This window comes from Pan troglodytes, chromosome 1 (assembly GCF_028858775.2).
Source record: "Pan troglodytes isolate AG18354 chromosome 1, NHGRI_mPanTro3-v2.0_pri, whole genome shotgun sequence".
Taxonomy (NCBI): domain Eukaryota; kingdom Metazoa; phylum Chordata; class Mammalia; order Primates; family Hominidae; genus Pan; species Pan troglodytes.
In genome coordinates this window covers 112,084,652-112,110,322 of record NC_072398.2, presented here as the reverse complement: position 1 = coordinate 112,110,322, position 25,671 = coordinate 112,084,652, and the positions used below count along the sequence as shown (strand labels likewise).

The following is a 25,671-nucleotide window of genomic DNA, read 5'->3' as shown; positions in this document are numbered from 1 at the left end:
GCAAAAGACTAAGATGCTGTCTTAACCCAGGCAGAGGCCTGTTGCTAAGGTACAGAAAAGCCAGCTTACTTTTGAGAGGTCTCAAAGAGCTGAAGAAACAAAATTGAAAACCTGAAAAACCTTATATACTTGGCCAGTTTCCTTTCATTTAGCTCAGTCTCTAACTGGAATCAGATAATCAGCCCAACACACCCCCAATTTCTCTCCAGCAGAGAAAAGACAACATCATCGGGAAGCTCCAAGATTTTTCTTATTACAATATACAGAATTTAATTTTAAAAATTACAGGGCACACCAAAGGATAACAACAAATGCCCAAACAGCAAAATAAAAAAAAAAAGTAAAAAGAAAGAAAATCAAATAGTGGTTGCCAGAAGCTGCAGGAAGAAGGGAATGGGATGTTATTTTTTAATGGGTACAGAGTTTCCATTTTGCAAGATGAAAAGAGTTCTTGGATGGTGAGTTCTTGGAGAAGACAGATGGTGGTTATGGTTGCATAACAATGTGAACATACTTAATGCTATAGAACTGGACACTTAAATATGATTAAGATGGTAAATTTTATGTTACACGTATTTTACCATAGTTTTAAAAAAGAAACGATAGAAATAAACCAACAGATGAGACATATATTGAAATAAACAGAGAATAGCTATAAAATATCAATGACGAATATATATTTAAGAGGTGAAAAATGAGATTTTTAAAAGAGGAGAAAACTTAACCACAGAATTGGACTCTTAAATAATCAAATGGAAACTTCAAAATGAAAAATACATGATTCATTTAAAGTTAAGAATTCAGTAGATAGGTTTAAAGCAAATTAGACACATCACAGCCAGGATTAGATAACAGATCAGTAAAAAATATTCACACTGAACACAGAGAAAAACAAGTGGAAGATACATACCTATGGAAAACAATGAAAAGTCACTTAAATGAACACACTTCAGTGGGTATGCGTCTACAGGAATCATATAGAATTACAGTTATTTATTTCTTTTTTCAGTTTATATGATAAGATTAAATATTATTTCATTCATCCAACTATTGAACTCATATTATGTGCAAAACCATATACTGGACACTACAGTTACAAAGATATTTAAGACCCAATCCCTCCTCAAGACACTCCTAGTCCCAGGGGACAAACAGGTAATGTTTATGCCCTTACTAAGAATTTAGCCAACAGACTTGGGGTGGAGAGAAGAGATTCATTTTGAGTACAGGAAGTAGCCAAAAGCATGGGGTGGGATTGAAAGGGCACAAAATATAGATGAAGTTAAATTATTTCAATATATCTGGAGTATATCATATAGTAATGACAGTAAGATGAAATTAGCAGGTATAGATTGGCAGAAACCAGATAATTATTTGCCATGTGAAGACAAGAGAATGTTTTGAAGAATAGAAAAACAACAAATGCCATAATATCCCTATAATGTTCTGGAAGGTGCATGGTGTTTCACAAACACTATGCCTTCTAAGTGTCCTGCCGTTTAAAAAAGTTTGAAAAATATTCCCTAATAAGACAGTCTAAACACGACATAACACTCAGGATCCTTCATAAAGGGATCCAAATCTTTTACAATTTCATCTGTCTGAGTTCAATAAGATGTTGCCACACCAGTCAGTTTACTAAAAATATACCCTAACATTCCTACTTCCATGACTTGCACAAGCCGTTTATTCCACCTGTATTGTCTACTCCAGTTCACTGTCTAGTAAACTTTTAAACAGTTCAACAATTTTTCCCTAATGCCTTTCTAAAGGTCTCTCTCTGGGAAAAATTAGTAACTCTCTCCATCATGCTCCCATATGATTTGTTCATTCAAAAAATAATTTTTGCTAGGCGCAGTGGCTCACGCCCGTAATCCCAGAACTTTGGGAGGCTGAGGCAGGTAGGTGGACCACCTGAGGTCAGGAGTTCGAAATCAGCCTGGCCAACAAGGCGAAAACCTGTCTCTAGGAAAATACAAAAATTAGCCAGGCGTGGTGGTACACACCTATAGTCCCAGCTACTAGGGAGGCTCAGGCAGGAGAATCGCTTGAACTCGGGAGGCAGAGGTTGCAGTGAGCCAAGATTGTGCCACTGCACTCCAGCCTGGGTGATAGAGTGAGACTCCATCTCAAAAAAAATAATAATATTATTAATTTTGAGTGCCTTATATGTGCCAGGCACTGCTCTCGGCACTTGGAATGCAACAGTTCCAAGTCAGTGAACAAAAAAGACAAGGTCTCTGTCTCTGTGGAGCATATAGTTGAAACATTTGAAAAAGGTAAGAGCATGGAAAAAGGAAAAGAAGAGTACATGTATTTTACAAAAGCTCCCCAGGTTAATCTATTATGCCCTCCTCCAACCGAACCAACTCAGATTGAGAAGTACAGTACTAGAAAGCATTACAACAAACTTGTAATGAAAGTCAATGTTTAGAACATAACTAGAGGAATACATAAGGCACATTATATTATCTTATATAAACTCTTACTTGTCTTTTCCTCTAATTGATTAACTTTATCTCTGGATTCCTCTAGCAGAAATGTTAAATCTTTCATTTTATTTTCTTTCTCAGTGATTTGGATCAATAGTAGTGATACCTAAAATATTTAAATAATACATTATCCATATGAAAAGTTAAATATGTCACCTTAACATTTATAATACCTACAATTATTTTGTATAATTGTCTACATGCTTTTCAGCTGGTCCACTTAACCCTCCCACCCTGGTCTCTACTCCCTGGCAGCCAATGTAGTTCAGAGAACTGGCCCTATTATCTTTGTAAGAGACAGTGGCATATCAAATTGAAAAAGGCAATTTCTAAACATCGGTATTCCAGGCACAGGGATGGGTGGGGGTATATATAATGGAAAAGTCAACATACATAATGGTAAGATTCAGTCTGTCTTTGCTATCCTGCCCAATTCAGCTCCAGAATGCCATCAGCCAAGTTTATATCCACAAGCAAGAATTTAGAAACCCCCAGCAAAAAAAGTGTTACGAATAATGACATTTAGGAGTCCTCAGCAAAAACACTAGCTGGCCATGCCATCATTTTACAAGGAAGCCCAACAATCTGTAAGCTCTGCCCATGCACCTAGAACTCCAAAAAGCGTTTCAGTACTTCACTCTATTTTTGTGGTTTTTATTATCCTCTCTGTACTGTGAATTAATTTTTTAAATTATGAAGTAGATATCCCTGTTAACCATATTAGAAGATATCTTGTGGCAAATCAGACAAGAAAAACTGCAAATATAGTGAGAAATAGAAGAGGATTCTATTATATATATTGCTTTCCATTTGAGAAGCAGAAGACTTGAAACTGATAGAGATGGCATAATAATAATCTGAAACATTCTTGTGAATGCCAAAGGATATAGAGTTAACATTTTCAAGTCTTCCACTATATGACATTAATATAAAAAACATCTGTGTCTTGTTTTCTTAGGCTAAAAAAGAAAAAAGAAAGACGCAACAGAATATTTTAGTTCCTCTTCATTGGTATTATGAATAGCACATTTCAAAACAAACTGCAAAATGTAAGTTGAGTAGTCAATGATCATCTATACATTTCATGAAGTTTTTGTCTGAACAAAAGTTCTCACAAAATAATATATTTTGAGGCAATATCCTATTACCCACTGATATAAATATTATAGAAGAATAATTGATTAAAACCCAAAAAAAGCTAGAGTGAGTACATATTTGAGTCAATGAAAATTAAGTGAGTCTAAAGGCTAAATATTAATATATGTATAATATTAACATTCTCTCATAGGAATTTATCATACTTTCAGTAAATATAAACTTCTTTTGAAATTTTAAGTTTTTAATGAATTAGCAAATATAAAGAATACAAAGAGTTGGTTTTTTAAAAAACCTGCTTTTCCTTGTCATTTATTTCCTTCTTGTATTCTTGTTCAAGGTGTTGGATTTTTTCATAATCTTCCTTTACTTTAAAAATAAAACAAATATACTGTAATGTCATAACATAATTGTATAACATTTCTATTACAAACAAAATTTAAAGTTTATTTCACCTCCTTATTTATCTCTAAATTATATTAAACTCTAAAAGTTTGTAATGAGCTAATATTGCTGTTTTCCTCCTGTTTAGTAAAATAGTAAATATAAATAATATCAGTTATAATAACCTAAAATTCTACAATTCTTATATATAAAAGTTTATTCTCTAAAACACACTAATCTGAAACAACAGGTTTTAAATATATATAATATGATACATATACAATTATTTTAACATGCATACTATACCAAGATATGTAAAAAGAGACCAAATCACATTTCTAAAAAAAAAATAAAATTAGTTTGATTTCATGAAAGATGTAGTTTTAAAACCCAAAATTATTTTTAACAAATATTAATTCCCTGCCACATTCCACAAGATTTAGAGGGGCTTACAGAAATAAATAAAATAGAAAATAGTTCAGAGCATCAGGCTAAAGAGATGAAGACATTAACGGAATCTGATAAAAATATAAATAGCAAAACAGTAATATAAAAATTAAGTAAGATCCCTATACCTACACTTAAAATGCATTTCCAGTCTGGAATTCTCAGCTTGCACACGAAGTTCCTCAAAAGCTGTTATCATTTTCTGAAATATAAAGTTTTAAGAATCATACTTAAATTTTTTTAAATAGCTTTCTTCAAACTATGAAAATATTACCAAATTTGTATCATGTGATCATTAAATTTAAAACCACACAATTTGGAATAACTAAAACACTGTAATTTGAATTACTTACTAAAAATGTATTAAGAGGGCCTTATGTTAGTTTCCCAGATGCTTAAATGCACTGGCAACATGTTATACAATACAAAATAGCAGCAAATGGATTGTTGGTACACCAGCCATTTACTTAATAGCATGTATCAAAATCTGTAATTTTGTATTTATTTGTGCTTATTTATTTATGTCTTCTCCACTAATGTGAGGCCTCTCCCCATGAATCCAAAGTTACACTTCCATCATCTGGCAGCATGTGTTCATTCGGCATTCAACAAATCTTGCTTTGTAAAATCAGGTTAATTAATTAATTAATTAATTACTGAGTGCCTATTATGTGCCAGGAACTGTTTTAGGTAATAGGAATAGAAGACAAAGTCTCGGCCGGGCGCGGGGGCTCACGCCTCTAATCCCAGCACTTTGGGAGGCCGAGGCGGGCGGATCACGAGATCAGGAGATGGACACCATCCTGGCTAACACGGTGAAACCCCGTCTCCACTAAAAATACAAAAAATTAGCCGGGCGTAGTGGCGGTCCCCTGTAGTCCCAGCTACTCCGGAGGCTGAGGCAGGAGAAGGGTGGCGTGAACCCGAGAGGCGGAGCTTGCAGTGAGCCGAGATTGCGCCACTGCACTCCAGCCTGGGCGACAGAGCGAGACTCTGTCTCAAAAAAAAAAAAAAAAAAAAAAAAAAAGAAGACAAAGTCTCTACCCTACTGGACCTTACAATAAAGTGTAAAAAAGAATACAAATACACACACACACACACACACATATATCAAATACATGCCATGTAGCTTTATGTGCTCTTGAGAAAAGTTAAATGAGGTGGATATATATGGAATAATCAAATAGAAATTTTAGATAAAGTATTAAGGGGAGAATAACAAAAAAGCAGAATGAAGTTTAGAAATGTGCATAAGATCTTAGACATAAAAGTTCTGCAAAGGGTACAAATTCAAAGAACCACCATCAGAAAGAGCTTGGCAAATTTGAGAAACATAAAAGAGTGACTACAGCAGAAAAGCAAAGTGGACAATGACAGGAGATGAGAAAACAAATGTAAACAGAAGCCAGACACAGATGAATAATACTTTATATGTTTTCAAATTAATAGTTATGTGTCACAATGTGCTGATTTCTGACAAAAGGCAGTAAATATTTGATAAATTAAGTGATGTCACTAACATGTAAATCAAAAAGCTCCTACATAACATTAATGCTCATAGTATAGAACCTTAGGAATTTTATTAGTGATACAATAATATATCAACAAATAAATAATAATCTTTTTAGTAAGAATAGTTGTCCATATCTTTGTAGCAATCGCTCTAATTTACTCAGAAATTCCTGTGTTTAAAATACTCAGATTTCATTAACACTCACCTCAATGTTATTATTTAGATCCATATAAACTTGCCTGGTTTCTTCCCGTTCATATTCATCTATTGTTAATATAAAAATTTCAAGATTAAATTTTAAAATAAGATGTCAACAAGACAATACTCAAAATGCCTCCAGAAAACATTAAAATATTTAAAATTCTGTGTTAATGATGAACATTGGGTTATCTAAATCATTACTGGGTCTTTTTAAGTTGCATCAAAAGCTGTTTGGGTTCAGTCTGTTGTGAAGAAGCTTAGAAGTCACTGCTCCATCCTAACGACAGGTAAAAAGCTGAACAAACTAAAAAATTAACAACTCTTCTCAGATCCTTAAGAGAAGTAAAGTCGCAGGGCAAACTACTACCCCAAAATTGGAGAGACAGGCAAACACAGAGAGAATTACAACTTAGCAGGGCAGAAACCCATAAGCAGAAAACTCTGTGGGAACCAGAGTCAGGGAAAGAAAACCTGAACTATAATTGACACATTGCTGGAAATTCAGTGTAAACAAATCTGAGAGATACACTATGTGGAGGCTGGGTGTGTTGGCTCACGCCTGTAATCCTAGCACTTTGGGAGGCAGAGGTTGGCAGGTTGCTTGATGCCAGGAGTTCAAGACCACCCTGGCCAATGTGGTAAAACCCCATCTCTACTAAAAATACAAAAATTCTCCAAGCATAGTACCATATGCCTATAGTCCCAGCTACTCAGAAGGCTGAGACATGAGAATCGCTTGAACCCAGAAGGCAGAGGTTGCAGTGAGCTGGGCGACAGAGTGAGACTCTATCTCAAAAAATAAAAATAAAAAAACCTCTGTGGAGACCCAGTCATCAGAGAGGCCCCAGATTCTTGTGAGTTTAACCTTCTGGAGCTCTACCAGGTTTCTCACAATGAACATAGGAAAAACATCCCCTTGTGCTTCTAACAGGAAAAGCCGTTTTGAACTATACCAATATGTCCCGTTCTTAACAAGGTCTCCTTTGGGAGAGCAAAATCTGCTGGGAATTTGTCAGAGCCTAACTAACCTGGGGGAAGGGAAATACCCAATTCCAGACAGCTCTAGCCTTCCATGTGAAGTAAGGAAAATATCCAACTCCATCCCCCTCTAGCCATCCAGATGGAAAATGGTAAATTCCCAACTGCAGCCCACTCTACCACCTTGTCCCATCTAAGGAGGAGAGGGATGCAAGGGCTGAGGAGTATTTATGAAGTTCATTATCTGGAGGCAAAAATTTGCTAAAAAACTGAGACCTAACCATAGGTCTATAGAACACTCCTCCCCCTATACTTTACCAGCACATTACAACAATTCCTTTACCCAGTACATCATATATAGCTATCCAAAACAATAAAAATACAAGCATACTAAAAGCAAAAAATACACTTTGACAAGACAAGACAAGCATCAGAACCAGACTCTGATACAGTTAAGGATGTCAGAATTATCCCAGACCAGTAATTTAGAACAACTATGATTGATATACTAAGGGCTCTAGTACATAAAGTAGACATCACGCAAGAATAGATAAGCAATTTAAAGAGATCGGTGAAAATTCTAAGAATGACTCAAAACAAAAATGCTACATATCAAAACCACTGTAACAGAAATGAAGGGCTTGTGGGTGTGGGGGCTCATTCCCATAATCCCAGCCACTCAGAAGGCTCAAGCAAGATGATTACTTGAGGCCAGGAGTTGGAGACCAGCCTAGACAACATAGAAAGACGCTGTCTCTAAACAAAATAAAACGAAGAAATGAGGGGCTTATTAGTAGACTAGACACAGCTGAGGAAAGTAATCTTTGAAGTTGAAGATATTTCAACAGAAACCTCAAAAACTGAAAGGCAAAGAGAAAAAAGACTAGAAAGAACAGAACAGAATATCCAAGAACTGTGAGACAACTACAAAAAGTATAATGGGAATACCAGAAGGAGAAGAAAGAGAAAAAGGAACATAAAAAAAATTTGTAACAATAATGACTGAGAATTTTCCCTAAATTAATTTCAGACACCAAGTCACAGATCCAGAAAGCTCAGAGAACAGAAAGCAGGATAAATGCCAAAAACACTACACCTATGCATATTACATTCAAACTACAAAAAATCAAAGATAAAGCTAGAGGAAAAAAAACATTTTACCTACAGAGGAGCAAAAAGAAAGATTCTATCTGACTCCTCCTCAGAAACCACACAGGCAAGAATAGAATGGAGTAAAATATTTAAAATGCTGAGAGAAAAAACCAGCAACACAGAATTCTGTAATTTGAGAAACTATCCTTCAAAAGTGAAGAAATAAATACTTTCTTTGACAAAAGTTGACAGAATGTGTTGCCAGCAGACCTGCCTTCCAAGAAATGTTAAAAGAAATTATTTAAAGAGAAAGAAAATGATTTATGTAAGAAATTCAGATCTCTATAAAGAAAAAAAAGAGCAACAGCTGGTCTCAGTGGCTCACACCTGTAATCCCAGTGCTTTGGGAGGCCCAAGTGGGAGGATCACTTGAGGCCAGAAGTTCAAAACCAGCCCGGATAACATAGCAAGACCCCATCTCTGCCAAAAGAAAAAAGAAAAAGAAAGAAAAAAAAGAGCATCAACACAGAAATAAGTGAAGGCTAAATAACTTTTATTTTTCTCATTCTTAATTGATCTAACATATAAGTTTGTCAAAAATAGTAATACCAATAATGGGCCAGGCGCAGTGGCTCACACCTGTAATCCCAGCACTTTGGGAGGCCAAGGCAGTTGGATCACTTGAGGTCAGGAGTTCAAGACCAGTCTGGCCAACATGGCGAAAATCCATCTCTACTAAACATACAAAAATTAGCATATTACTAAACATAAAAAAATTGGCACATGCCTGTAATACCAGCTACTCGGGAGGCTGAGGCAGGAGAATCACTTGAACCCAGGAGGCGGAGGTTGCAGTGAGCCAGGATCATGCCACTGCACTCCAGCCTGGGCAACAGAATGAGACTCTGCCTCAAAAAACAAAAAACAAACAAATAAAAAAATAGCAACAATGTATTAGATTATAAATGCTTATTTATGCTTTATATAAAAGAAATTAATGACAGCAATGATACAAAAGACGGGAGGAGGCCAGCCGGGCCTGGTGGCTCAAGCCCATAATCTCAGCACTTTGGGAGGTGGAGGAGGGTGAATCACTTGAGGTCAAGAGTTCAAGACCAGCCTGGCCAACATGACAAAACCCCGTCACTACTGAAAATACAAAAATTAGCTGGGCTTGGTGGTGGGCACCTGTAATCTCAGCTACTCAGGAGGCTGAAGCACGAGAATCACTTGACCCCGGAAGGTGGAGGTTGTGGTGAACCGAGATGGCACCACTGCACTCCAATCTGGGCAATAAAACAAGACTCTGTATCCAAAAAAAAAAAAGAAAAAAAAAAGATGGGAGGAAAGAATTATAAGGTACTCATTGTAACCTTGAAGCAGTAGAGGTTTATTTGAAAGTCGACTTGGATTACTGTAAATATATATTGCAAACTCTAGTGAAATCACTTTAAAAATTAAAAATAGAAGTATAACTAATATTCTAAGAAAGGAGAGAAAATGGAATCACATAAAATGCTCAATTAAAACCACAAATAGCATAAAAAGAGTAAAAGTCAAAAATAGGAACAAAGAACAGGACAACAAATAGAAAAACAGTAATAAATGTGGTAGATAATAATCCAACTATATCAATAATCACTTTGAATGACAATAGTCTAAATGACCAACTAAGAGATTGTCAGAGTGGATCAAAAAACAATACCCAACTACATGCTGTCTATAAGAAACTCACTTTAAATGTAAAATCACATCTAGAATAAAAGTAAATGGATAAAGATACACCATATTAACACTAATCACAAGAAAGCATGTTAACACTAATCAAAAGAAAATTAAAAACTTCTACTCTACAAAAGAGAATGTCAAGAGAATGAGAATACAAGCCACAGACTGGGAGAAAATGTCTGCAAAAGAAACATCTGATAAAGGACTGTTATCTATAATATACAAAGACTCAAATATTATTAAGTCTTTTCTCTTATTGTTGATTAAAATTCAACATTAAGAAAACAAGCAACTTGATTAAAAAATGGGCCAAAGACCTTAACAGACACCTTACAAAAGGAGACATACGGATGGCAAATAATCATATAAAAAGAGTAGCTATATTAATTTCAGACACAGCCAACTTCAAAGCAAGGAAAGTTGTCAGATATAAAGAGGGCCATTTCAAAATGCTTTTAGAGCTGGGCACAGTGGCTCATGCCTGTAATCCCAGTACTTTGAGAGGCTGAGGATGGAGGATCACTTGAGCCCAAGAGTTCGAGACCACCCTAGGCAACGTAGCAAACCCCTTCTCTACAAAAAATAGAAAAATTAGCCAGGAGTGGTGGTACACACCTATAGTCCCCACTACTCAAGAGGCTGAGGTAAGAAGATCGCTTGAGCCCAGGATTTCAAGGCTGCAGTGAACTATGATCACATCATTGCACTGCAGTCTGGGTTAACAGACCAAGACCCTGTCTCAAAAAATAAATAAATAAATAAAAATAAAATGCTTTTGGGTCATTTCTCCAAGGAGATATAACAATTTTTAACATGTATAGGCCTAATAATATGGTGTCAAAATACGTGAAGCAAAAACTGGTAGAACCGCAAAGAGAAATAAATTAATCCACTATTATAGTTGAAGATTTCAACATCTCTATCAGAAATGGACAGACCCAGCAGGCAGAAAATCAGTAAGACATGTATATTGAGTGTCCCTTATCCAAAATGTTTGGGACCAGGACAATTAATATATCAGATTTCAGATTTCTTTTTAGATTTTGGAATATTTGCATTGTGTTTACCAGTTGAGCATCCCCAATCTGAAAATCCAAAATCTGAAATGCTCCAATGAACATTTCCTTTGAGCATCATTTTGGCACTCAATTGGATTTTGGAGTATTTTAGATTTGGGATTTTTGGATTAGGGCTGCTTAACCTGTAGTTGGATTCAATAAAACCATCAATCACCTTGACATTTACAGACTGCTTAATCCAACAATAACAGAATGCATAGTCTTCTGAAGCTCACATGGAATATTCATCAAGATAGACCATATTCTGGGCCATAAGACACACCTTAACAAATTTAAAAGATTATAAATTGTACAGTATCTGCTCTCAGATCACAATGGAATTAAACCAGAAATAAATAATAGAAAGATAGCTGGAAAATCACAAAATGCCTGGAGATTAACCAAGACACTTCTAAATACCACCTGAGTCAAAGAAGAAATCTCAAGAGAAATTCAAAAATATTTTGAACTAAATGAAAATTAAAACACATATTATCAAAATCTGTGCGATACAGGAAAAACTGAGAGGGAAATTTATAGCATTGAATGCACAAATTGGAAACGACAATCTGAAATCAATCATCTAAGTTTCCACTGTAGGCAACTAGAAAGAGAAGAGCAAATTAAATCCAAAGTAAGAAGGAGAAAAGAAGTAATAAAAATTAGAGTAAAAACCATGAAAGTGGAAACAGAAAATCAATATTTTAAAAAATCAATGAAACCAAAAGCTGGTTATTTGAAAAGATCAATAAAATCAATAAATTTTAGCCAGGCTAAGAAAAAGAGAGAGAGGATTCAAATTACTAATCCATAAATGAAAAAGGAGACATCACTACAAACCTCATGGATGTTAAAATGAAGAAATATTACGAACAATTCTATGCCCACAGATTTGCTAACCTAAATGGAATGGACCAACTGTCAAAAGACACAACTGCCAAAACTCACAGAATTAAAAGCAGGCAATCTGAATAAGCCTATATCTATTAAAGAAATTAAGTCAATAATTAATAACCCTCCAGAACAGAAAGCACCAGGCCTGCCAGCTTCACTGGTGAATTCTACAAACATTTAAGGAAGAAACTATACCAATTCTCTACTATCTCTTTCAGAAGATAGAAGCAGAGGGAATATTTTCTAACTCATTCTATGATGCCAGCAGTACCCTAATACCAAAACCAGACAAAGACATTATAAGAAAATTACAGACAAATATCTCTCATGAACATAGATGCAAAAATACTCAACAAAACATTAGCAAATCAAATCCAACAATATATAAAAGGAGCCTGACACAGTGGCCCACACCTATAATCCCAATTCCAGCTACTCAGGAGACTGAAGTGAAAGGATTGCTTGAGGCCAAAAGTTTGAGACTAGCCTGGGCAACATAGCAAGATCCCATCTCTAAAAAGAAATTTTAAAAATTATCTGGGTGCAGTGGCACACACCTATAGTCTCAGCCACCGAGGAGGCTGAGGCAGGAGGATCACTTGAGCCCAGGAGTTCAAGGCTATAGTGAGTTATGATCATGCCTGTGAATAGCCACTGCACTCCAGCCTGGGTGACAGAGCAAGATCCTGTCTCAAAAAAAAAAAAAAAAGTATAAAAAGAATTATACAACACAACCAAATGGGATGCAGTCAAGGTGTGCAAGGCTGGCTCAGCATTTTAAATCAATTATTGTAATCCATCACATAACAGGCTAAAAAATTACAAGATCGTATCAATAGATATCGAAAAATTATTTGACAAAATCCAACACCCATTCATGATAAAAACTCTTAGTAAACTAGGAATAGAAGGGAACTTGCTCAACCTAGTAAAGAATATCTACAGAAACCTATAGCTAATATCATACTTAATGGTGAGAAACTAGAAGCTTTCCCACTAAGATCAGGAACAAGGCAAGGATGTCCCCTCTCACCATTCTTTTTCAACATTGTACTTAAAGTTTTAATTAATACAATAAAACAAAAAAAGGAAACAAATGGAATCAGATTGAGAAAAAAGAAATAAAAACTACTTTATTCACAGATAACATAACTGTCTATACAGAGAATTTGAAAGAATTAACAAAAAAAATCCTGGAACTAATAAGCAATTACAGCAAGGTTGCATGATACAAGATTAATATACTATACAAACGTCAATCATTTTCCTATACACCAGCAATGAATAAGTGGAATTTGAAATTGAAAACACAATACCATTTACATTAGTATACAAAAAAAATGAAATACTTAGGTACAAATCTAACAAAACGTGCAAGATCTATATGAGGAAAACTATATAATTTTGATGAAAACAATCAAATAATAATTAAATCAATAGAGAAAGATTCCATGATCATGGATAGGAAGATTCAATATTGTCAAGATGTCAATCCTTCCCAACTTGATCTACAGATTCAATGCAATCCCAATAAAAATCTCAGCAAGTTATATTGTGGATATCTACAAACTGATTCTAAAGTTTATATGGTGAGGCAAAAGACTCAGAAGAGCAAACACGATATTAAAGGAGAAGAACAAAGTTGGAGAACTGATACTATTCAAATTCAAGACTTACTATAAAGCTACAGGAATCAACATAGTGAGGGATTTGTGGGGGAAAAGGACAAAGAAATCAAGGGAACAAAATAGAGAGTCCAGAAATAGACCCAATATATATAGTCAACTGATCTTTGTCAAAGGAGTAACAAATAGACCCAAACAAATATAGTCAACTGATATTTGACAAAGGAGTAACAGCTATAAAATAGAGAAAAGATGGTCTTTTCAACAAATGATGCTGAAACAAGTGGACATCTACATGCAAAAAAAAAAAAAAGAATCTGGACACAGATCTTACACCCTTAACAAAAATTAACTCAAAATGTATCATAGACCTAAATGTAAAATACAAACCATAAAACTCCAAGATAAATAGGAGAAAACCTGGATGATCTTGGGTATCACGATGACTTTTTTTTTTAGATACAATCCATGAAAGAAATAATTAATGAGCTGGACTTCATTAAAATTAAAAACTTCTGCTCTCCAAAAGATAATGTCAAGAGAATGAGAATACAAGCCGCAGACTGGGAGAAAATGTCTGCAAAAGAAACATCTGATAAAGGACTGTTTTCTATAATATACAAAGACTCAAAATTGTTAAGTCTTTTTTCTTATTGTTGATTAAAACTCAACAATAAGAAAACATGCAACCTGATTAAAAAATGGGACAAAGACCTTAACAGACACCTTACCAAAGGAGACATACAGATGGCAAATAATCACATGAAAAGATTCCCATCATATGTCATCAGAGAAATGCAATTTAGAACAACAAAGAGATATCAATACATACCCCTATTCGAATGGCCAAAATCCAGAACTTTGACAACACCAAATGTTGGTGAGAGTATAGAACAACAGAAACTCTCATTCACTGCTGGTGGAAATAAAAAATTGTACACCCACTTTGGAAGACAGTTTGGCAATTTCTTACAAAACTAAACATACTTTTACCATGTGATCCAGGAATTGTGCTCCTTGGTATTTACTCAAAGGAGTTTAAAATGTCCACACAAAAGCCTGCACATGGATATTTATAGCAGCTTTATTCATAACTGCCAAAACTTGGAAGCAACCAAGATGTCCTTTAGTAGGTGAATGGATAAATAAGCTGTGGTATGTGCAAACAATGAATGGAATATTATTCAGTGCTTAAAAAATGAGCTATCAAGTGATGAAAAGACATGGAGGAAACTTGAATGCATATTACTAAGTGAAAGAAGCCAATCTGAAAAGCCTACGTACTGTAGGATTCGAACTACATAACATTCTGGAAAAGGCATAATTATGGAGACAGTTAAAAGATCAGTGGTTACCGGGGTAGGGTGTAGAGAATCAACAGGCAGAACACAGAATTTTAGGGCAATGAAACTATTCTGTATTATACTATCTATAATGGCAGACATATTTGTCCAAATCCATAGAGTGTACAACACCAAGAGTGAACACTAATGTAAACTATGAACTTTGGACAATTATGATGTGCCTATGTAGGTTCATCAATTGTAACAAACGTGCCACTCTGGTGAGTTATGTTGATAATCGGAGAGGCTATACATGCATGGGGCAAAAGCTTTGCAAACTGGACTCTGCACAAAACACTACCCAAGTCCCAGAACTATCCTTGAGTACAGCATACATGAAATAGACCCAGGGCAGCACAGCAAAGGCATTGAAAATTGAACTGATATTGGAACACCCACAATGAAAAGGCAAGACAGAACCTATTCTAAACCTAAGTGAGCTGACTGCCTGTTAGAAAATAAACAAATAAACATTCTCTAGGAAATCTGAAGAGGACTCAGATTCTCACAACATAATCCAGGATATAATCCAGAATTGCCGAACATTCAATGAACTAGGAAAATTTAACCATTCTAAGTCTCAAATTATTAATTATTATCTAAGATAGCTGATGAGATAACCAATAAAACTAGGATCTATGGCAAAAAAAATCACAGAAATGGACCCCAGGGTATTGCAGACATTGGCATTATTGGATACAACTATGCTTATTATGTTCATACAGATAAAAAGTAGAGCTTTTAAAAGTCAGCAAAGAACTTAAAATTCTGGAAAGTGACACTACAAATTTTTAAAGAACCAGCTAATACTCAACCAGTAAATACAATAACAAATTAAGACACCAACTGATAAATTTTAAAACAGACAAGATAGCATTAGGAGATATACCTAATGCTAAATGACGAGTTAATGGCTGCAGCACACCAATATGGCACATGTATACATATGTAACTAACCTGCACATTGTGCACATGTACCCTAAAACTTAAAGTATAATAATAATAAAATAAAAATAAAATAAAACAGACAAGAATTAACTAAATAGAAAATCAGTAAACTGGAAGAGAGGTTAGAAGAAATTATGTGGGCCAGGGCAGTGGCTGACACCTATAATCCCAACATTTTGGGAGGTCAACGTGGGAAGATCACTTGAGCCCAGGAGTTTGAGACTATCCTGGGCAACATGGCGAAACCCTGTCTCTAAAAAAATACAAAAATTAGACAGGCCTGGTGGTGTGCAGCTGTAGTCCCAGCTACTTGGGAAGCTGAGGTAGGAAGATTGCTTGAGCTTGGGATGCGGGGGTTATGGTGAGCCAAGATGGAACCACTGCACTCCAGCCTGGGCAACAGTGTGAGACCACCCCACCCCCACCAAAAAAAGAAAAGAAAGAAAGAAAAAAGTATCCTGAGTGGAGTACAGTGAGAAAAAAGATGAAAAATACAGAGTCAGAAATACAGAACAGTGGCCTCATTATTGTGACCTGAAAAGATTGAACAGGCTCTCATCTCAGGGACTTTGCACTTAACTGCTTCCTCTGCCTGAAATATTCTTTCCTAAAATAGATGGCCCACTCCCTTATTCAGGTCTCTACCCAATGTCACTTAACCAGAAAAAACTTCCCAATCACCCTGTCCCAAAATATTCTCTCCTTAAGCAGTTATCACCTAACATATATTTTATTTATTCATTAATGATCTGTATCCTCTCCCCTCACTAGACTGTATACTCTTTTTTTTTTTAAGTTCTGGGATACATGTGCAGAATGTGTAGCTTTGTTACATAGCTATACATGTGCCATGGTGGTTTGCTGCACCTATCAACCCATCATCTAGGTTTTAAGCCCCACATGCATTAAGTATTTGTCCTAATGCTCTCCCTCCCCTTGCCCTCCACCCCACAACAGGCCCCGGTGTGTGATGTTCCCCTCCCTGTGTCCATGTGTTCGCATTGTTCAACTCCCACTTATGAGTGAGAACATTTGGTGTTTGGTTTTCTGTTCCTGTATTAGTTTGCTGAGAATGATGGTTTCCAGCTTCATCCATGTCCCTGCAAGGGACATGAACTCATTCTTTTACAGAAAAAAAAAGAAACCCATTCAAAAAGTGGGCAAAGGCTATAAACAGACACTTCTCAAAAGAAGACATTTATGCCACCAACAAACATGTGAAAAAAAGCTCATCATCACTGGTCATTAGAGAAATGCAAATCCAGACCACAATGAGATATCATCTCACGCCAGTTAGAATGGCAATTATTAAAATGCCAGGAAACAACAGATGCTGGCGAGGCTGTGGAGAAATAGGAACTTTTTTTTTTGAGACGGGCTCTTGCTCTGTTGCCAGGCTGGAGTGCAGTGGCATGATCTCAGCTCACTGCAACCTCCGCCTCCCGGGTTCAAGCGATTCCCCTGCCTCAACCTCCTGAGTAGCTGGGACTACAGGCGCGTGCCACCACGCCCAGCTAATTTTTTTGTATTTTAGTAGAGATGGGGTTTCACCATGTTGGCCAGGCTGGTCTTGATCTCTTGACCTCGTGATCTGCCTGCTTCGGCCTCCCAAAGTGCTGGGACTACGGGCGTGAGCCCCTGTGCCTGGCCTAGGAACACTTTTACACTGTTGGTGGGAGTGTAAATTAGTTCAACCATTGTGGAAGACAGTGTGGTGATTTCTCAAGGAAATAGAACCAGAAATACCATTTGACCCAGCAATCCCATTACTTGGTGTATACCCAAAGGATTATAAATCATTCTACTATAAAGACACATGCACACGTATGTTTATTGCAGCACTATTTACAACAGCAAAGACTTGGAACCAACCCAAATGCCCATCAATGACAGACTGGATAAAGAAAATGTGGCACATATACACCATGGAATATACACTCTTGTAAGAGTAGAGACTTTGTTCACTGCTGTTTTTCATCAGCATCTAGAAGATTTCATGACATAGCAGGCACTAAAAAAATATTGAATGAATGAATAAAAGAAAGAAAAAAGCACAATAACAAAAAGACTGGTCAACAACTTAAGGCAAGAATCTGCATAGAGTTTACACTAACAATAAGGCAAGTGTCAAGACTTTAAAGAAAAAACTTTCTACATGTCACATCAAGACATACCTCAACTTTAGTTTATTAAAGAGACCACCTTGAAAAATGTTGGGTTCTCTAAACCTTCCTCACCATCTGATTTCTAACTTAGCTGAAAACTAAATGTAAGAAAGAACTATCGCCCAGCGCAGTGGCTCACGCCTGTAATCCCAGCACTTTGGGAGGCCGAGGCAGGTGGTCAAGAGATCGAGACCATCCTGGCCAACATGGTAAAATCCCATCTCTACTAAAAATACAAAAAATTAGCCGGCGTGGTGGCGGGCACCTGTAGTCACAGCTACTCAGGAGGCTGAGGCAGGAGAATCACTTGAACCCTAGGGGCGGGAGGTTGCAGTGAGCCGAGATTGTGCCACTGCACTCCAGCCTGGCCACAGAGTGAGACTTCGTCTAAAAAAAAAAAAAAAAAAGAACAAAAAAGAACTATCAGACTTGTCTCTCTAACCCAAGTTATTTTCTGCAAGACAGCCAATGTACCATCCTTCTACCCTATCACTGTACTTTTCACCACTTTTTATATCTAGGCAGAAAAATTAATCTTGAATGTTGAGTACACAGGATATAGTAGAGGAGCTGGTAGTGGTATGGTACGTTCTGGAAGATACATAGAGTTTTGAAAAGCAAGGTAATACAGGCAGGGACTAAGAATAAAAAACCTGGCCGGGTGCAGTGGCTCACGCCTGTAATCCCAGCATTTTGAGAGGCTGAGGTGGGAGGATCACCTGAGGTCAGGAGGTCGAGACCAGCCTGGCTAACATGGTGAAACCCCCTTTCTACTAAAAATACAAAAAATTAGTTGGGTGTGGTGGCACATGCCTGTAATCCCAGCTACTCGCGAGGCTGAGGAAGGAGAATAGCCTGAACCCAGGAGGCGGCGGTTGCAGAGAGCCGAGATCACACCATTACACTCCAGGTTGGGCAACAAGAGTGAAACCACATCTCAAAAAAAAAAAAAAAAAAAAAAGAATAAAAAAACCTAACAGTCAATGTTAGAAATAACGACAATAATAATAATAAAATACCCAACATTTATTGAGCACTTTGCATTGTTCTAAGCATATTTATTAACATTTAATTCTCAGGACAATACTAAGAGGCATTTAATTAATAAACAGAGTGACAGAGAGACTACATAATTTACTCAAATTATTCAAGCTCCCTAGGTGGACAGAAACTGAAAGTCTAAATTTGAGCACAGGCTATCTAATCCTTAAGCCCAAGCTGTTAAGTAGTAAGCTGCATGATACGAATTAAAATTTTTAGCTAAGAAAAATAGAGAATATCCTGAAAAAGCAGGTAGACAGTATTTCCCAATGGATTCTTGGCAGAAACAAAGTAAAGCCAGTGTCAAATTATGGCAAAAATAAAGAATTATATTTTATAATCACACACTTTTATTTTTCATCAAAATGGGAAAAAAATCCTACTTTATAATTTAAAAAAATGAAAACATGCTTTAAAATTTTTAAACTGTTCTTTCACATACACAACACAACCATATTAGAATATTTTAAAAGAATTTTTCTTTAGGAAAAATGTGAGAATTCTATTTAGATTGAAAATGAACATTGCACCACTATTCATAAATACAATGGCTTTAGCAAAGCCTCTACTGGTATTTTCTACTACGAGCATGGCTATGTATCTTATTCTCGATTGAATTTCCTAGTTGTTCCAGACAGAGGTTAGTCTCAAAATCATACCTTACTTGAAACCAGGATTAACTATAAATATCAAGAATATACCTTTTGACATATATTACCTTTCAAAAAATTTTGAGCTTTCAAAAGTCAAAGAACTGTGATTCTCCTTATTACTTATATAAAAATAGTCTGAGGCACATACAATTTGTTCAAATCAAATTGGTTCCAAAAATTAAAAGGACAATTTCTTTCCCTCTCCACCTCTACCAGTAAAATAAATTGATAAAATCACATAAAACAAGAAAGATATTTACATTTCTTTGTCTTTTCTGCAGATCTAGCACAGGTTTCTTTGAGTAGATTACATAAATGCCTTGTGGCATTATTCCTGAAAAAAAGGAAAGAGTTTGCCTGTGTGTAATCTGATCTCAAAGCAAAATCACAATATATAAGTTATGAAATATATTGTTACAATTTTTAAGAAATTTTTAAAATATTATAATCTTTGGCATATATCACATTATTCATAAATGACTATATGAAGAAACAGTGGGTTGACTGTACTACTAGCAAAGATGATTTAGTAATTGCTTCCCTTTAAAAGTAAAAGTTCTAGTAACTGGCCACTAAAATAAATAAACAAATAAAAGTGACAGCTCCTTAACAAGTTTCTACCCAAGTTGCTATCAATAAACTTTCAGTAAACAGGTCTAGATTTGCCTAAGGAAAAATAATGAGAATAGGTTGGGCCATTCATTAACAAATTAATATATGTCTAACCTTCAAAACACAAAATAAGGTAACTTTCTGATTAGGCATTCATTATGTGAATGATGAGACCTGTGGCTATCTTGAAGTTACTAACACATATGGCAGTTAGACTTAATTTTCTAACTTATCATTTTTCTGTAGAAATAAACTGTTAGATTTTCAAAAACAGGAATTTGAGTAAGAATTAACTTGGAACTAAGTTAAGTCCTGTTTTATAAGTACTGTACTCAAGACAGCAGTGAAACAGACAACATACATAGGTAGTTGTAGATACAGAATTATCAGGCATCTTTTTTGACACCAAGGAATGTTTATTCCTGATGCCTGACATTTTAAAAAGTGAAGTTATTAGTCAGTGACCACAGTTTGCCAAACACAAGAATGTACATCTTCCTTTTTCCAGAGCACTCAGATATAATTCTACTTATAAATTCATATGATATAACATATAGAAAGTGCTCAATATGTTTTTGAGAATTATTTTAGTAGTAAATTTGGAATAAAAAATGTGAAAAGAACAAATTCATTAAATTACTACTTACTCTTTTATTAAATCTTTATTTTCTTGAATTCCTTCTTCTAATTTCAAACTTACTTTTTCATTACCAAACTAATTTATAAAACAGAACAGTTCATCACATTTTGCTTATTAGCAAAAATAAACATGAATATAATCATTAAGCAGTATTTCTTTACTAATGCACAATGGTCTAAAAGAATTATTTTCTTTCCACATAAAAAGGAAACATTTTTGTAATAGCTTATGATTTCCCTTAAGAATATGGCCTTCATCAATCTAAAATAAAGATGGCTAAATCATCTCCAAAAAACATTCAACAATATTTTAATGCAATATTATCTTCTCTAAATATTTTTGAAGTAATGTTTTTTTCTTTGTCCTAATACAATGTCACATTTTCTCAACATTTTTTTCACTTTATGCTACAGATAAAGTTACACAGTTTCGGCCGAGAGCAGTGGCTCACGCCTGTAATCCCAGCACTTTGGGAGGCCGAGGCAGGTGGGTCACGAGGTCTAGGAGTTCAAGACCAGCCTGGTAAATATGGTGGCATCCCATCTCTACTAAAAATATAAAAATTAGCTGGGCGTGGTGGCTCGAGCCTGCAGTCCCAGCTACTTGGCAGGCTGAGGCAGAAGAATCACTTGAACCAGGGAGGCGAAGGTTGCAGTGAGCTGAGATGGTGCCACTGCACTCCAGCCTGGGTGACAGAGCAAGACTATGTCTCACAAAAATAAATAAAAAAAATAAAGTTACACAGTTTCAAATTTAAAGTGTTACCTACAACTATTGTAATCTAAGAGAATATATTTACATAAAACATCAATAGGAATAAAAATTGAAACTCTTTATAATAAATTAGAATCATTAAATCAATTTTTATATAAAGTGATTTATTATTTCCCTAATCATTTGCATTAAGCATTATACAACTTGTCCTCTATGCTCATTCTTAAAGTTAAAATGTATCCAGTATTGATGTAACTTTTAAAAAGCATTATCCTTAAAATATTCATCACAAAAACAAGATCAATCCAATTTATCCCAACTAATACTCTACTTTCAACAGTATTATGATTAGATTTACTATACTATGTTTACAATGCAAAATTGTGTCATACTTGCAGTTCCTGAATGGCTTTTCGCTGTGCTTCAATTATCTTTCTGTTTTCTTGCAACTTACTTTCTTTCTGTCTCAGTTCAGCTTCTGTACTTACTTTCCATTTTTTTATCTTTTCAGCCTCCTTATACAGTTTTGAATACACTCTGCTCAATCTCTCTGAATTCTATTAAAATATGTTTTCAAAAATTAATTGTTCAAAATTCTAATATAACCAAACTACAGCTGCCTACTGAAAATATCCATATACTAATAGTTGAGACCAAATGTCTCCTCAATTTAAGCACTAATAGCATACTGAAAGCCACATTAACTCTTTTAAACTACTAAGGCAATATTAACTACTTCATTAAAGTTATTGGTCACTTGACTAAATTATACCTTGCTGAATAAAATGAAATGGCTCCATAAAAATATTTTAGTTAGTGACAGAATCTGGCTGGTTAAAAGCTAAAATAAATCACCCTATAAGAAATCTATAAATCTTAACAATGGTCTTGAAACACTTTGATTATACAAACAGTTTGAAGATTCACTAAAGGACATGAAGTTTAAAATATAATGAAAAGAAAAATAAAAGTGAAGACAAGATATAATTTTCATCAAGTCTGATTTTTATATAGATTTCCTGCCTTTTTAAAATCCACATTATATTGTAAATACCAGAGATTTTTAGTCACATCAATTTTTGCTGGTTGACAACTTTTTCTTATAAAAATATATAAATAAGTTCTATATATTTTAAATTCTGTGATACCATAATCACAGCAACAAACATACAGTACCTTACCAGGCTATGGAATTTCTCTTCATTTTAAAGACACTATATGCCATAAATAAGAAATATTTTTATAACTAAAATCAAAAGTATGTAGCATGTCCTACAAATTCCTTATACAATAAACCAGTCAACCAGTCAATTTCGTCTATTAATTAAAGGCTGATTTTGTAAAATACTCTCTTGATACTATATTTTCAGGTATAGTACTCGTTTCCCCTCTTCTTGATTTTATGGTTTAAAATTAAATTGCCTCTACATAAATGGAACTTTCATAACCCAAAAAATACAGAAGCAGAAAAAAAGGTTTTAAAGGATATATCTTAAAACGTTAGTCAAATAATAGTCCTTTTGAAGCTTCAAAAGAAATATACATATAGGTAATAAGTTATATTCCAATTACAAGAAATTTAATATGAATGGGAAATCTTCTGACCTCCAAATCAGAGTCTTTTAGTCCTTCCTGATAGTGACAGTCAGAACTACCAACCTAAAAAGATAGATGTTTCTATAAGAAAATACTTCTGATAAGAGCTTCTAAATAATAATAATTAAATACAGAAGACTAGTAATGCAATAACTAAAGACTTTTTTCGTCTTCAAATAAGCAGTTCATTACCTAAACAGATTATATCTACATGTACTATGCTTAACTGACCTGCTCAAGCATGGGCAAGAAATTAACTTTTTGTAAAGCAGGATCTGCAAGATAAAAGACAACAGGTATTAAATATGCCAACATCTTTTTCTCTTTCTTTTTTTTTTTCTTTTTTTTTTGAGAGAGGGCATCTGGCACTGTTGCCTAGACTAGAGGGCAGTGGCCCATCATGGCTCACTGCAGCCTCAAAGCCTCCATCTCTAGGGCTCAAATGATCCTCCCACCTTAGCCTCCCAAGTAGCTGGGACTGCAGGCGCATGCCACCATGTCCAGCTAGTTTTGGGGGTGGTGGGGTTTGTTTGTTGGTTTTTTTTTTTTTTTTGTACAGACAGGGTCTCCTTATGTTGCCCAGGCTGGTCTCAAACACCTGGCCTCAAGTGATCCCCCTCCATCAGCCTCCCTCCCAAAGTGCTGGAATTACAGGTGTTAGCCACCGTGTCCAGCCTTATTTTTTATATTAAGTATTATATCTAGCTTTTGTGTCAATTATACTTATATAATACTTATGTTACATTTTCAATAACTATCGATGTATGTAACACAATGTTTCTATATAAGCTGATACACTGCTTTTCCATGCTCCTACCTGAATCAATGTTTTCCCCATTTTTGGAGAGATTAGTCTTTGCAAATGGAAACTCAAAATCATCTTCAGTACATTTGTTGAAACTCTAGAGACACAAAGAAGTTCTTAAATATTCTGTTTCATACCACTCTGATATACTAATAGTGTAATATATACATATGTAATATACATCTGCTTAAAAAGGTTACTATAATTGCAAATCCTTTAATGTACATACAGTGTTTAAAATATCAAATGCCTTTTCTATATAAACTAAGAAAAAATTCTAATTAGATATTTCCACTTGTAAGATGAAGCTAAACTATAAATTACTCAATATATGGCTTTGTAGGTATTCAAGAATAATAGTAAATCTAACTAGCAGTATAGAACAATATTAGTAGCTTTCTTCAGTTTATGATTTCCCTTGATAGAATTAAAGATTGTCTTTATTGAATAGCATTTAATAATATATTATTGCCTATAGCAGCCACAAGAAGTGTTTTACAGCATATACAAGTAAAATATTCATTGGGTCATCGCATCTCCAATATAAGGATCCACATGATAAATTTTTTTAAATAATTTTTAAAGCTCTGTTTCACCTGAGAAACTTGGTATAATTCCTCCTATCCAATGATAACACCATTACATAAATGAATTTCCCTCTTTGCCCTATCCACTAGGAAGCTCAGAGCCAAATCTGAAGCTCAGTCACAACACGAATTATTATTCATATATAGGCATTTGTCCAAATAGTCCTCATTTTTCTTGATAATTTTCCTAATTTTCTCCTAACATATTCTACTATCTCGTAGTATCTGTCCTATAAGTTGCCACGAATCAAATACTAAAAGAAGGAGAATTAAAATAAGCAGGTTCCACTATGTATGCAGAGTTCTACGGCAGCAGTCATTATTTAAATGAATGATGCCTACACAATAATGCTCACTGTTCATTTAAAGCAATGGGATTCAAAATTCTTGGGTAAATGAGACCATTTATTGAGAAGAAATAATTATAAAACACCACCAGGAAGAAAGTACACTTTTCTTCATTTCCCTAAAGTTAAGAAGAGTCCAATTAAGAGTCACATGGAAATTTACCTTGAAGAAAGTGGAATCGCCTCCCAGGGTCTGAGGTTTCACCGCAGACACCTGACTGCTGCTTAATCTCGGTGGTACGAACAATGCAAAGGGCTTTTGCTTTTCCATTTTCTCTGTTACGGTTGTAAATATCTACTGCCCCGGGGGGCGGGAGGGGAAGGAAAGTTTTTTTTCACCGAGTGTCATGAATACACTATGTATTCTTTAAAGTGATGTTTACAAAACTAAATGGCTAAAAAAAAGGAATCCACGGGGCTCTCGCTACAGTGGAGCCCTACAACGTCGCTTACCGCGGAGTGGGCAACGGAATAAACCCTCGTTTCCTTCTCCCTTTCGCCCCACCGCCCGCTGCCACGCTGGCCTGAAAAGAAAGCCCATTCCCTTCTCCTGTCCCATTAAATTCCATCACATCGCCAGGAGGAACTGTCTTAAGTTCCTGGACCACTACCCAAAAGAAAACAGCGGAGGGCTGCGGCGGGGAGGTGCAGTAGCACAACATCGCCCCGCTCTGGGCTCAGTCCCCAGGAAAAGAACTCGGGGCACCTGCCCT

The 25,671-nt window shown here is 35.4% G+C and overlaps 1 protein-coding gene across 21 annotated transcripts in view; it reads right to left on the bottom strand.

Moving 5' to 3' along the window:
* The window catches only part of SYCP1 (synaptonemal complex protein 1), a 141,752-nt gene that overhangs the window by 114,767 nt on the left and 1,314 nt on the right, over positions 1-25,671 (bottom strand). For 4 of the 21 annotated variants that reach the window (XR_010152649.1, XR_008548577.2, XM_063797839.1 and 1 more), the window contains exons 2-12: positions 25,122-25,253; positions 24,037-24,121; positions 23,451-23,494; positions 23,229-23,282; positions 22,016-22,180; positions 20,917-20,984; positions 19,918-19,991; positions 6,137-6,195; positions 4,551-4,620; positions 3,883-3,956; positions 2,490-2,598 (exon numbers count right to left, since the gene is read on the bottom strand). Coding sequence is in view for 16 of the 21 variants with exons in the window: in XM_063797839.1 (XP_063653909.1) it covers positions 2,490-2,598; positions 3,883-3,956; positions 4,551-4,620; positions 6,137-6,195; positions 19,918-19,991; positions 20,917-20,984; positions 22,016-22,180; positions 23,229-23,282; positions 23,451-23,494; positions 24,037-24,121; positions 25,122-25,229 (910 nt within the window). In the remaining 5 variants the exon portion in view is untranslated. Of the gene's footprint in view, positions 1-910; positions 965-2,489; positions 2,599-3,882; positions 3,957-4,550; positions 4,621-6,136; positions 6,196-19,917; positions 19,992-20,916; positions 20,985-22,015; positions 22,181-23,228; positions 23,283-23,450; positions 23,495-24,036; positions 24,122-25,121; positions 25,257-25,411; positions 25,667-25,671 lie in introns of those variants that run through there. The other 17 variants (XR_008548576.2, XM_054686022.2, XM_054686019.2 and 14 more) reach the window with 12 other exon arrangements.